This window comes from Nuphar pumila, chromosome 3, assembly GCF_984573655.1.
Source record: "Nuphar pumila chromosome 3, dmNupPumi1.hap1.1, whole genome shotgun sequence".
Taxonomy (NCBI): domain Eukaryota; kingdom Viridiplantae; phylum Streptophyta; class Magnoliopsida; order Nymphaeales; family Nymphaeaceae; genus Nuphar; species Nuphar pumila.
The window spans coordinates 134386216-134399989 of NC_143251.1; the positions used below are offsets into that span (position 1 = coordinate 134386216).

The following is a 13774-nucleotide window of genomic DNA, read 5'->3' on the forward strand; positions in this document are numbered from 1 at the left end:
CAGAAGGTTCTTATAGCCATTTCTGATGATTGTTCGGCCAAAGAGCTGTGGGACAAGCTAGTTCAGACATATTGGTAGATCTCTGAGGCGAGAATCATGTTTCTCAAGCGAAAATTTCAAATGTTGAAGAAAGATTCTATGTCTATTATGGAATACCTGAACAAAATGAAAGGCATCACGGATCAGTTGGCTATTGTGGGGTGTCTCGTCAGTGAAAAGGATAAGGTACAACAAACCTTGAGTGGGTTGGGGCCAGACTATCATGTTATGACGACGACTTTATTATGTTTACCATAACTTTCAAAGTTTGAAGACCTTCGTGACAAACTATTGCAATATGAAATGACTCTGAAAGGATCTTCTGAAGACATTCATGGACATTCAGGAACCCAAGATGTGTTGGCCACGGGAATAACTTATGGTAGAGGTAGAGGAAATTTCTTTCGAGTAAAGGGAGGCCAATGGAGAAATACCTTTGGAGGCTGTGGTATACTTTCAACGCCCAATATACAAGAACAAAGGCCCATTCCCACCTGCTTTTTATGTAATAAGAAAGGGCATATTAAAGCAAATTGTTGGTTTAACCCTCAAAACAAGGGAAAAGCTTCACAAGCAGAGGCTAGGAGGGATGGAGAAGTAAAAGAGTTGTTGTTGGCAGCCTTGGCAGGCTTGAATATGAAGCAAAATGATAAAGCCATTTGGTACGTCGACTCCGGAGCAGTGACTCATGTCACGGGTGATGCGGGTAAACTCTTGAATCTCACTCCTTATGTTGGTAAGAATAGCATAGTCATGGGAGATGGTTCTCATCATTCCATCTCACATATTGAAAATGCCATTATACCCATGTCCAAGTCCTCTCTTAATCTTAAGTGTTATTCATGCTCCTAATATTCAGAAGAACATTGTTTCTGTCTCAAAACTTGTTGATGATGTTAATGCTTCAGTTGAATTTACTCCCTCTTTTGTTTATTTTAAGGATCTTCGCACGAGGAAGACATTCGCTTAGGGAAAAAGATGGGGCAACATGTACATCTTTCAAGAAGATCATTCCTCTGTTCATTCTGATTATTCATCCTTAAAGCCTCACCAACATCAATTTCTCGCCCCTTCTGAGTTTGTGTTTGCCATTTCTGAATGCAATAAGCCAAGACTTTGGCATAGTCGTTTGGGCCATTGTGGTCATCATTTTATTGAAAAACTTGTCTCGAATAATCTCATTCTTAAGTCCATAAGTCCAGTCTGAGTTCAGAAGTCATTGATATAAAGTATTCTAGTTGTCATTTATGTAAGAGTCTTGTTTTGCCATTCAATTCCATTAATAAGAGGAATTCAAGGTCCTTTGAGGTCATATGTTCTGATGTCTAGGGTCCTACCCCAATTGCTTCTCTTTCTGGCAGTAAATACTACCTTATTTTCGTTGATAGTTACTCATGCTATACTTGGATATTTTTCATAAAGCACAAATCAGAAGTTTTTGGATTGTTTTAGAAATTTCATTCCTTTATTCAAAACCATTTCTCTACCAACATTCTCAAATTCTAATGTGATGGAGGAGGTAAATTCTCCTCCAGTGACTTTGTTAGTTTTCTTCAACATAATGGGATAAAGAGAAGAGTGTCTTGCCCACATACACCTCAACAAAATGAGATTGCTGAGAGGAAGCATCGACATATTGTTGAGAGTGCAATGAGCATGACGCACGGGAGCAATCTTCCTGTGGCACTATGGACTGAAGCCTTTCATTCCACAGTTCATGTGATAAATCGACTGCCCATGACCATTTTAGAAAATAAGTCACCATATTTTTCTCTATTTGGCATACAACCCGATTATCATGAATTACGTGTGTTTGGGTCTATTTGCTATGTTCACATTGACAGCTCATTGAGACATAAGTTTCAAGACAAAGCCTTAAAGTGCAAGATTATGGGATATGTTGAAGACTACAAAGGGTATAGGTGTTATGATCCATTGAGTAAACGCACCAAAATATCGAGAAATGTAGTTTTTGATGAAATGAATTTTGATGATCAGCCGGCTAATTCAAGTCTTCATGTTGTTAACTCAAGTCCCAGCGTTGACGTATACTACCCATGGTTAAATTCAAAACTCTTCTCAAGTGCTAAGGAAGATTGCCCAACAAACTGCAGTCAGAAGGAGATATATGAAGAATCAGCAAATGCAGCTCAAACAGAAGAGATTGTCACACAAAACTTGGAGCCAACAAGGTATAAGGGTGTTGTATACACCCGGCGAGAGAAATAGCCCTCATCCATTCCTTGTACAGACCCTGCTCCACAGATGATGGATATCAGAATATCCTCACGGATTCGACATCCGCTTGACAGGTGGGTAAGCTATAAAAAAAATTCATTGGATTTTCAGCTATTCTTGACGTCCATAAATAAAGAGGATGAGCCTCTCATGTTCTATCAAGTTGCAAGTTCTAGAAGATGGGTCGAAGCAATGAATGAAGAAATGGAAGCCTTACATGAATGTGGGACATGGGAGATTGTGCCTAGACCACTAAATAGAAATGTCGTTAGGTCAAAATGGGTATACAAGATAAAGTATAAACCAGATGGGAGCATCAAAAGGTATAAAGCTAGACTTGTAGCCAAGGGATTCACACAAGAACAAGGACAAGACTTCGATGAAACTTTCAGTCCTGTGGTTAAGATGGGAACCATTTGTATTGTGTTGAGTCTAGCCATTGAACACGGATGGACATTGAGCCAGTTAGATGTAAAAAATGCATTTTTATACGGGGATTTAAAAGAGAAAGTCTACATGGAACAACTCACTGAGTATGCAGAATGAGACGCCGAGCAGTATGTATGCAAGCTAAAAAGGGCACTCTATGGATTGAAACAAGCTTCTCGTTCTTGGTTAAAGAGTTTTTCACTAGAGATACAAAGGCATGGCTTTTCTCGGTCCTTTCTGGATCACTCGTTATTCATTCACAATGAACGAGATGTCACTACTCTTCTATTGATATATGTAGATGATATCATCATCACAGGAAACTGCAAAAGTCACATTGAGGGGGTAAAGAAGTTATTAAATCAGAGATTCAAAATGAAAGATTTGGGAGAGTTGCGGTATTTCCTTGAGGTGGAAGTTGATAAAAGATATGATACACTCACACTTACTCAACACAAATACACGTTGGACATTCTCAGCAGGGCAGGCATGACAAATTGTAAGCCATTAGCAACTCCAAGTGTCATTCATCAGAAACTGAGTTCTAAAGAAGGGGATATATATGGAGATCCCACTAAGTATTGTAGCATAGTTGACATGCTGTAATACCTGACTTTTACTAGACCTTATATAGTGTATTCGGTTAATCAGGTGTCTCAGTTTATGTATGAACCTCATACGTCGCATATGGAGGCAGTCAAACGAATACTTCGTTATCTGAAGGGTACAATTGGTGATGGGCTGGTATACAAGAAAAGTGAATTAGATCCAGGCGGCGGCCATGAGATCATTATTTATGCTGATGCTGATTGGGCGGGTGATCCAGATGAACGACGATTAGTATCTGGTTATTGCAGCTTCATTGGATCGAACATGGTATCTTGGAGAAGTAGAAAACAGAAGGCGATTGCTAGGTCAAGTACTGAGGTTGAATACAGATCGATGGCAGCTGCCACTGCTGAAGCTACATGGATAAGGCACCTCCTAACAAAAATGGGAGAACCAATTGCTCGGTCACTGCTACTGGGTAACAATCAAAGTGCCATCAATATGTCTTTCAATCCCATTCATCATAGTCGAGCAAAGCATATTGAGATAGATCAGCATTTTGTTAGGAAAAAGGTTGAAGAAAAAGATATTAAGCCCATGTTTGTGTGAACTGAAAAGCAAGTTGCTGATATTTTCACCAAAGGGCTGACAAAGGACAGATTTTGGTTTCTAAAAGGCAAGTTGTTCATGGTCCAGGACCATGCACAACTTGAGGGAGGTTGAAAAGAAGTTGTTATTGGGTCTTGGACCAACTTGTGTATGTACAAGACCCGACCTAATCCATGTACTGAACCGGGTCAAGATCCAGTTACTATGTAATGTAATTTAAGATGTTGCTAGAGGGTATTTTCGTACCCTAAAATTATGTACTCAATATATTATTAATACAATGATAGACGCAGATTGAGACTCTGACGTCTTTTCTTCATGCAGCCTCTTCTTCCATTATTTCGTTCCTTCTTTTTCTACACAGTTGAACGTGAGGACTCTTTTTTCTAATACAAGAGACAAAACCCAAATTAATTAATACATTGCTAAATTTATCATACAAAGCTTTTGAGACTTGTTTAAGACTATATAATGTTTTTTTTAATTTCAAATTTTTTTTATTTAAATTCATACCAAGAGGAGGATCCATATAAACTTCTTCACCAAGATCTCCATTCAAAAAAACATTTTTAACATCAAGTTGATAAATAGATCATTTCTTAATAAATGCTATTGCAATGAGAGCTCAAACACTAGTCATTCGAGCAACTGGGGAAAAAGTCTCATTATAATCTACCCTACACTCTTGAGCATATCCTTTGGCTACCAATCTAGCCTTATATCTTTCTAAAGAACCATTACTTTTGGTTTTTACCTTAAAAACTCATCTATATCCAATGGGTTTCTTTTCTTGAGGAGGATTAACAATTTCTCAAGTTTGAGCTTTCTTGAGTGCATTAAGTTCATGTTTCATAGCTTCATTCCAATGTGCATATTGTTTAGCATCATTGTAATGAGATGGTTCATAAAAAGAGTGGATGGCTAATAAAGAAGCTCTAAAATGTGGTGAAAAAGATTCATAAGACACAAATCTATTTGGTACTTTAGAGATACGATTTGACCTTCTTTGAGATGATTCTTCTAAGGACATATTTTGAGAAAATTTGTCAAAAGCACATGGATGAGGATTTTCACTTCTTTTAATATAAACTTGAGTATTATTTGTTACATGTTCATCTAAACTTTCATGAGAGTCATTTCTTTCATTGTTAAAAGTTTATTCATTTTGATATTCAACATCATTGAAAGACTCAAGAGTCTCAATCGGTTTTGATTCATCTTTTCGGGGTAGTAAATCAAATAAGAAAGAATAGTTAATGTTATCTTTTGATTAATTGTTTGCAAAACCGTTTTCTTTTTTAAGAAAAGTAACATCTTTTGAGATATAAAGTTTATTATTTGATAAGTCAAAGCATCGGTATCCTTTTTTTCACCGTATCCTAAGAAAACACATTCAATAGCCTTTGGAGAAAGTTTAACATTTTTGTGAGTAAGTACATAACTTTTACAACAAAAAATTCTTAGCCTTTTGAAATTCGAAGATATATTATAAAGTTTTTCAAAAGGAGAAACATTTTTTAAAGATGATGAAGGAGTTCTATTGATAAGATATGCCCAAAATGACTTTGAAATATTTTAGAAATCAAGGGAGTTCTAGTTGTTTCTATAATATGCCTATGTTTTCTTTCCGCAAGATAATTTTGTGGCGGTGTGTTAGGGCAAAATCTTTGATGACAAATTTCATTTTGTTGTAAATAAGTTTGAAATTCATTTGACATATATTCACCTCCCGAATCTGATCTTAGAATAGATAAATTACTTAGAAATTGATTTTTAACCATTACATGAAAATCTTTAAAGACGAAAAGCACATCGGATTTTCGATTTAAAAAGAAGATCCATGTGTATCTAGTGAAATCGTCCACAAAAATTATATAATATGAAAAACCTCTCTTAGACATGATAGGAGAAAAACCCCAAACATCGGAATGAACCAATTCAAACAGCCGTGTAGAGACAAAACTTCGTTGAAAAAATGGAATGGCTTTTAATTTACCAAAGATGCAATCTTTCCAAGTCATAATCCTTTCATTACAAGAATTTCCCAAAAAAGAGAAAGAGGACATGTTTGAAAATTTTGGATGGTCAAGTCTCTTGTGCCAAACTTCTATACTTTTGACATTTACAAAAAGACTTGGATGGTAAAGTTAAAAAATCCATAAAATATAAATCGCCCCTCCTTGCCCAATCAGCTTCCCTGCCTGGAGATCCTGCACGGTGCAATCTTTAGATGAGAAAGATACTTTGCAACCATGATCAGTAATTTGAGAGACCGAAAATAAGTTTAAATTGATTTTTAAAACCACCCTTATTTTTGAAACAAAAAATTCTTGAGAATGTTTTAAATTAAGTGTTCCAATGTTTTCAATTTTTAAAGAAGTCTTGTCGACCGTTGAAACATAAGATGTTCTGGGAGTGGAATAGACATTAGAAATTATGTTTTTATGTGGTGTCATACGAAAATAAGCACCGAAGTCCAAAATCCACATACCTAGAGGAGATGAGGAGGTTGTGATGGCGGCACCCGAAGTAGATGAACTACTTAAGGAGATGTTGAAGTGCCTCCGAGATTTGATTTAAAATATCCTTAATATCTCCTCTATTGTTGCTCACTTCTTCTTTATTTTGGACATTTTCACCAACCACGACCACTTTTTCTTTAAGCTTTAGAGCAAACCAGTTTGATATGACCCGATTCATTACAATAGTGACAAATAACACCCTTTCTAAAGCCATTATTGTTGGCAAAGTGGGGAGGCCTATAGGGCTTAACATTGGATCCTGGCATAGTAACAGCCAAGATCTCATCACTTTATGAGTCATACCAAAACGAGTTTCCTCTTGGCACACTTCGACAAGGGCATCTTCAATAGGTAAAGCCTTGCTTCTATGAAGAAGAGATGCCCTTACTTGTTCAAACTCTGGTCTAAGACCATGAAGAAATTGAAAGAAATGTTCTTTTTCAATTTGCTTCTTTAATTCAATATCTTCAGAAGCTACCCACTTGGGCTCAAGAAGAGCAAATTCATCCCAAAAAGGAGATAAAACACTAAAATAATCTCGGACACTCATGTCCCCTTGTTTAGTTGATCTAATCTTTTCTTGAAAAAAAAATTGTCTAGCTAGATACTTTTGGGTATACATACTCTTAAGAAAGAACCAAGTTTCATTGGCTCTTCTAAACTTGGCAATGTTGGCACAAATCTTTATTTCAACATTGTTCATGAATCATGCCAAAATTTTGGCGTGGTTACTTTCCCAATCTTTTACTTTTGTTTGATCTTCGTTGATAGCTTTAATGTGATCTTCACCATCAAGAGTCTTTTCAACACCACCTTCGATCTTAGTAAGCTTCAATGTTGGTTCAAGAGTGGTCTCAATCACAAAGCCCCATAGTATCTTTCCATGAAGATGGTTCTCCATAGCTGACACCCACATCAAATAATTTGAACCATTGAGCTTGAAGGATAGCTCTACTCTTGATTCGTGCTCCATGATGAAGAAGAGAGGTAGAGATGAGAAAGAACTTACAAAGATCTTAAAAAGACCCAAGATTACAAAGAAATCAATTGGCTCTAATACCATGTAATGAAGAATGCGAAAATACAAATTACAAGAGAACTCTTAGAAGAGTTTAACGAATAGCCAAATAGCACTACACCAACCCACTAAGGGGCAAATGCCAAAAGGCAAAGAAAATATTATTAATGAGTAAAAAAGAGAGAGAACAAAAGCTTCTTTACACGAGGGAGAGACCCTCTATTTATAAGGAAAAAAGGAGCTCATTGAGGGGGGCCATTGGGGCTCCCATTATAGTCGTTGGGGAACCCCAACGACTATAAGTGTGGGGCCCCCAATGGTCCCATTACATTTAAATGTAAAAAAAAAGAAAAAGAATACAATAGAAAAAATAAGAGATAGAAAATCCTAAGAAAAATAAGATGTACAGTAAAATGACCAAAATACCCCTATCGGGTATTTTGATATAAATACATGAAGTAGAATATATATATATTAACATGTGTTACATACATAATGCCTACGTTGGGACTCTTTATACCCATTGAAAATGCATTTATGTCAGAGTTATCAATACCAAATAAATAATTTATTGGCAAGGTAAAATTCCCAAGAGCATCCAAGAATAATAATTTTCCTAGAGAACTTTGCAAATCTGAAAGCAGGAAGGAAAAAGTATATATATTTAAAAATGAACACTTTGATCCATTCCCTATAAGCAGTTGCCTGTTACTCTAACCTTCCTTAAAATGAAGCCACTGCATACTGCTTGTTTCCTGAGGTTACACCTTGAGTCTATGTACCATAGGGTTGCTTTTTCTCCCTTTTCCGGACACTAATTTCATGTCTTTTTTCAATCTGGATGTTCGTTTTCCACATGATGATTGCCAGACTGTGGGAAGTTGCAAATCACAAACTGTATTTTCAATTCAGGATCGATGTATTGCTTTCAGCCTCAAAATGATCGACTTGGTGCGATCCTGTTGAGCTGATCCTTATCATTTAGCTATTTTTGGATGTCATAACCTATGTCATGGGGATTCGGCCAGACAGGTGCCACACCCGCGTCGACGCGACGTGGGTGCGGCACCCGGTGAGGTCAACCCGACCCTGGGTGCAGTCAACGCACCCAGGATCATTTTGGTCCATTTTTGGATTTTTTTTTTTTAAATTTGCCCTATGAAATGGGCTGCGAAATTTTAAAAAAAAAACTTGGGGGGGGGGGGGGGGTGCCCCCCTATAACCCCCCGCTAGGAGCGGCCCCCCTGGACCCCCACCCGCTGACCGTGCAGCGGGACCCGCACCGGGGGGAACCCCCGGACCCCCCTTCTATATATATATATATATATATATATATATATATATATATATATATATATATATATATATATATATATATATATATATATATATATATATATATATATATATATATATATATATATATATATTCCGCACCCCCGCACCCATGTGACATAGGTCATAACTTACTTTCATAAGGACGTTCAAGTATTTTTGACTAGCAAACTTGTGCTCTTCAATTTGTGAGTTGATACTGCAGTGTTGTGAAACCTTCATTAGCATAACACATATTGCAACAATACAGGGAAAAAGGGTGTAACGCCCCAAATTCTCTAACTTGTAAAAATTAGAAAAAATTTAAATTTTTTGAAATGGATCATTCCTTTCAGAATCAGATGGATAGCTCAGCAGAAAATTTGGTTTGAAAGACCTCAGTTAGAAAACCTTGAGTGGGTTACAGGTGAGATATTCAGTTAAAATGATTGGATCCCAAATGTATTGGATCTGGGTCCAAATCTCCATACATTCATTCAAGTATGCATTTATTCAACCCAAAAATCTTATTAGAACAGTTTTATACAATGGGAGATGATACCGTCGGGGTCATACCATGGGAATCATACCACGGGGTTTCTTTTTACTATGGGGGTCTAAATCGTAGGGTGAAAAAAAAATGGGTAAAAGAAAATAAGGGATGAATAAGGTGGGTTTCAGTTGGATCTTACTATGATCCAGTCCAAGTCCAACCAGAACTAGTTTATGGTTGGGGCCCTAGTTTAACTAACTAGGTCCTAACCCAGTTAATGGAACTAGGTCCAATTAAAAAGACCAACTTGTCATTTCATACTTATTTAATTCCCAAAGACTCCCTACAAAAAGATCATTTAATAAAATGGAAATGACATATGTGTCCCCAATGTGGTTAACTGAGCCGGTCAACATTGGTTTGGATGACTATGACCCTCAGGTTACAATTGCCCTTGAAACTTTTCTGAAGTGACCATTTTGCCACTAGAATTTGTCGGGCGTGCCCTGAACTTGTTTAAACTCCTTTTTCAATGAAACGAAGACCATTCTTCTCGAAATTTTGATACAAACGCAATCATAAACTCAAAAATCATAAAATATGTCTCAAAATTCCATTATCCCGATATTATAAAAATCTGGGAAAATACCGAAAAAATGCCGGATATTATAAAGGGTTCTTCATGTATTCAGTCAGCAGACTTCGCAAGTTCAGCACAGTGTACTCCTGAGGTAGAACTATAATTCTAAGTGAGTTTTTAAGTAGATTGACTGAAAAGCACAAAATTGATTACATTTCAGATGCATATTATGCACAACTCTTTCTGTGTTATGTTTCTGTAGACTCCTTCTGGTGCTTCTGGAACTCCAAAAGAATCTGAATCCCCTCTATTTCAAACTATATTGTGGGTAACGGTGGTCCAAGAAAGAAGCTCCCAAATGAAATTAAAAAGTTTTCCCATGAGCTGAATTCCAAGGGAGTGAGGTCATTCCCTTTATGAAGTAGCTCTCTATATTACTCAGTTCGTATGGTTGTGATTATGATGCCTTCAATATATTCAATCATATGGACTGAAACTTGTTTTTATTCCACCACTAGTTTACGCTTCTTCTTAGTCACCTTCTGGCATGGGTCTTTCACTTACCTCTTCCACCCTCTTGTATCATGATACAAAAGTCACCATCATTCTTAAAAATAGTGAGCATGAGAGGTTGGGTTTATCATTACACTGTGCATTTTGAGCATAAGTTACTCATGCTTTTATGATTTCTCAGTTTCACTGGTGACACGAATTGCACTTAGCATGATTTTTTGCCGCGCTGGTCATGTATGTAAAAAGTGGTATTCCAAACATTTTCTATCTGTATTCTACTTGTAATCTGTAAAGTGTTTCCATCTCTCACCCCACTCTTATAACATATGCGAAGAAGCGGAGACATAACCCAAATTCATTAGTTATGAGAATCACAGATTCTAAATCTTCGTCTACTACAAACAGGAAACATGTGAAGCCACTATGGCTGCATTATCAATACTTCTACAACAGTTGCAATAATATATTAAAAACAAAGTCTGTTATTTATTAAACTCCAACTAATGTTGCTCTGTATTAAAGTGATCTTCAAATATCTCATCGCGTCTATAGACTCTTTTTCTTCTTGAAGAACCGGAAGCCCTGAGCAATCAATGCCAGAATGCCGCAATCCGGGAAGAAACCCACTAAATTTTATGTAAATATACAAGTTCTGAGCAACCCAAATATGCCAACCCAATTATTCAACTTATATTAAACGAAAATATTTAAAAAATCGAAAAAAAAAAGTTAAACACCGAGAGAATATGCGTTCGCCAATAACCAACAAAAAAGGGTAACAAGCAAACTGATAAAAATTTCACGCCTCAGCCGAACCACATTGATGAACCCTGCATATTCTTCGGTGCCGAGAGAGAGAGAGAGAGAGAATATGCACACCAATAACCAACAAAGAATGGATAATAAGCAAAAGGATTAAAAAAACATGCTTTAATCGAACCATATTGATGAAAACATCCATATTCTTCAGTGTCTCTGGAGAGAGAGAGAGAGACCAAGAAAATATGCTCCCACCAATAACCAACAACAAAGAATCGGTAACAAGCAAAAGGATTTACAAAGATCATGTTTTAATCGAACCACATTGATGAAACATCCATATTCTTCAGTGTCTCTGGAGAGATGGAGAGAGAGAGAGGAGAGGAACCAACCTGGGGGTCTCTGGTTCGAACGACCTCGGCGTTGGAGAACTTGTCGGTGAGGCGAATCATGAAGCAACCGAGGGCCTCGTCGCAGTGGAAGCTGCCGTTGTGGGTGCCCACGAGCTTCGCCGGCGCCGGCGCCGGCGCTGCCGCCGCCATGGAGAACGCACGGTGCGAGCTGCGGAAGCTCGGAAGGAGCGGCGCACTCCTTGTCGTCGACTCGAAACTTGTGCTGGTGGTGACGATGCTCAACCGCAGAAGCTTGCCCTACGACCTCACAATCAACATGGCTTTGCTCCTCCCTTAGTTACGCTTTATCCCTCTGTTAAAGTTGATAGTGCTCTCGCCACTCCGGTGAAAGCGGACCTGTAAGACTCTTCTCATCTGGATCTCGAGAGTTCAGGTCCCGTTGATATTTACTTTTACTAGGAAAAGCAGACAAAACATAACTAAATTTTTTTATGTTTTTTCTAATAACTCATTTTTTTTTTGCAGTGGGTTTAAGTTTATATAATTATGTTAAGCTCTAAGCATCTAGTTTGACTATACACCAAACAAGGTTTATGTATTTTAATTTTTTTCATAACACTCTCAAACAAATACTCAGTTACACCAATACCTTAATTCTAAAAATATTGAAGAGACATGAATCATACGCTTTCCCGTGATCCTCGGATCACCAAGCATTGAAGTGAAACAACAAGAAAACCTTATCGATAGCTAGCAGAGAGAGATCAGGCTCAAACTCAATCTCGATATTGTTCATATTACATCCTAACCAATGATGACTTTCAACCAACAATGGTTGTCTAGAGTTCCAAATAATGTGTGTATATAACCCTAAGTCATATTTTAAGTCTATTACATTAAACTTTATTCTCAAGTTTGTGTTTCACTCGTTCTCTCACGAGTGATATCGTGAAATGATTACGATGAATCTCACTCTCAATCTCAGAATGACATTAGAATTCACACTTATATCATACTAAGCATGCAATGATATAGAGTTTATACGTCATTAAATCATCGGTGGCCCATTATCCATAGTAGTTGCACTCTGACCGCGAACCAATTACCCATTTCCATAAGTCATTATTTTCAGGATTTAAAGGATTATGCATGCTAATCTCAATGTAAAATTCATGTAACATGACTAAAATAAAGAGACTCAAGTCTAATTGCAATCTCATCATAATGCATGTTACTTGCATATTATAACATAGATATGTTATCACAAAGACAATATATTTCTAATATGCATGACATAACACGACTAACATGTTCATGTAATCATCTCATTGCAATAATTTTATTCATGGTCATTTTATGTATATCATGTTCACACTCAAGAGTCACATTTCTAAACATGCTAATATGACATATCAATCATAACATGCAACGCAATATGATTTATTAACAACTAAGATTACTTATAATATCCCTTACTTCAAATATAAATGATGTGCTTTGGTTGCAATTGAGTCTCAAGAGACTCTAATAATAGGATATTATCATCACACAAGCATATTCGTATTAATACACATAACTTTTTTATATTTTAACAAAATTACAAAAATAGTTCTCCTGAGTTGACTCATACTTCAATTTTTATGCCTCTGATCTGACCAGAACCCGAGAACGAGAAAATTTTTCTCTACGATACGAGTCCAACACACCAAACATCACTCAATTCTGAGTTCGAAATGCAAAGTTATGCCCATTTGACTTAATCAGATCTTGGGTACACAAGGATAATTTGGTCATTTCAACTTTTATAATTTGACCTGACTCATCCTAGGTCAAAACAATTTCGGTTTGAGCTTAGAGTACTAGGTTTACTAAACCTAGTCTCAACCCATCTAGGTTTGGTTAAAAAACTCATTTGAATTCTTAGAATTCATAATTAATTATAAACTGGATCTAAATCAATTTCTAATCTGGATCCAAAACTATCAAACTAGATCCAGACTCAGTTCTGATTTGGATCCAAAACAGATTCATTCAGCTATGAGTTGGATCTGAATCTAGCTCTGACCTGGATCCAGAACTATCAAACTAAATTCAGACCTAATTCTGATATGGATTCAAAACTGATCCATTCGATTAGAACTAGATCCAGTTCTAATCTAGATCCTGCACTGATCTGAACTAGATCCAGTTCTGTTATGGATCCAATATTGATCCAAAGTAGATCTAGTTCTGATTTGAATCCAAATCTATCAGACAAGATCTAGACCCATATTTGTCTAGATCCAGTTCAATTTGGATCGGTCCAGACTGACTGCATCAAACTGGACCAAGATTCGGTCTGGTCTAGATCAGACCAGA

At 36.9% G+C, this 13774-nt stretch overlaps 1 protein-coding gene across 1 annotated transcript in view; it reads right to left on the minus strand.

Annotated features, from left to right (window-relative positions):
- LOC149843937 (uncharacterized) overlaps window positions 1-11788 on the minus strand; it is a 36896-nt gene extending 25108 nt beyond the window's left edge. The window contains exon 1 of the mRNA XM_090000177.1: window positions 11456-11788. Within this exon, the coding sequence (XP_089856303.1) occupies window positions 11456-11605 (150 nt within the window). The 5' untranslated portion in view covers window positions 11606-11788. The remainder of the gene's footprint in view (window positions 1-11455) is intronic.
- Between the last annotated feature and the right edge of the window lie 1986 nt (window positions 11789-13774).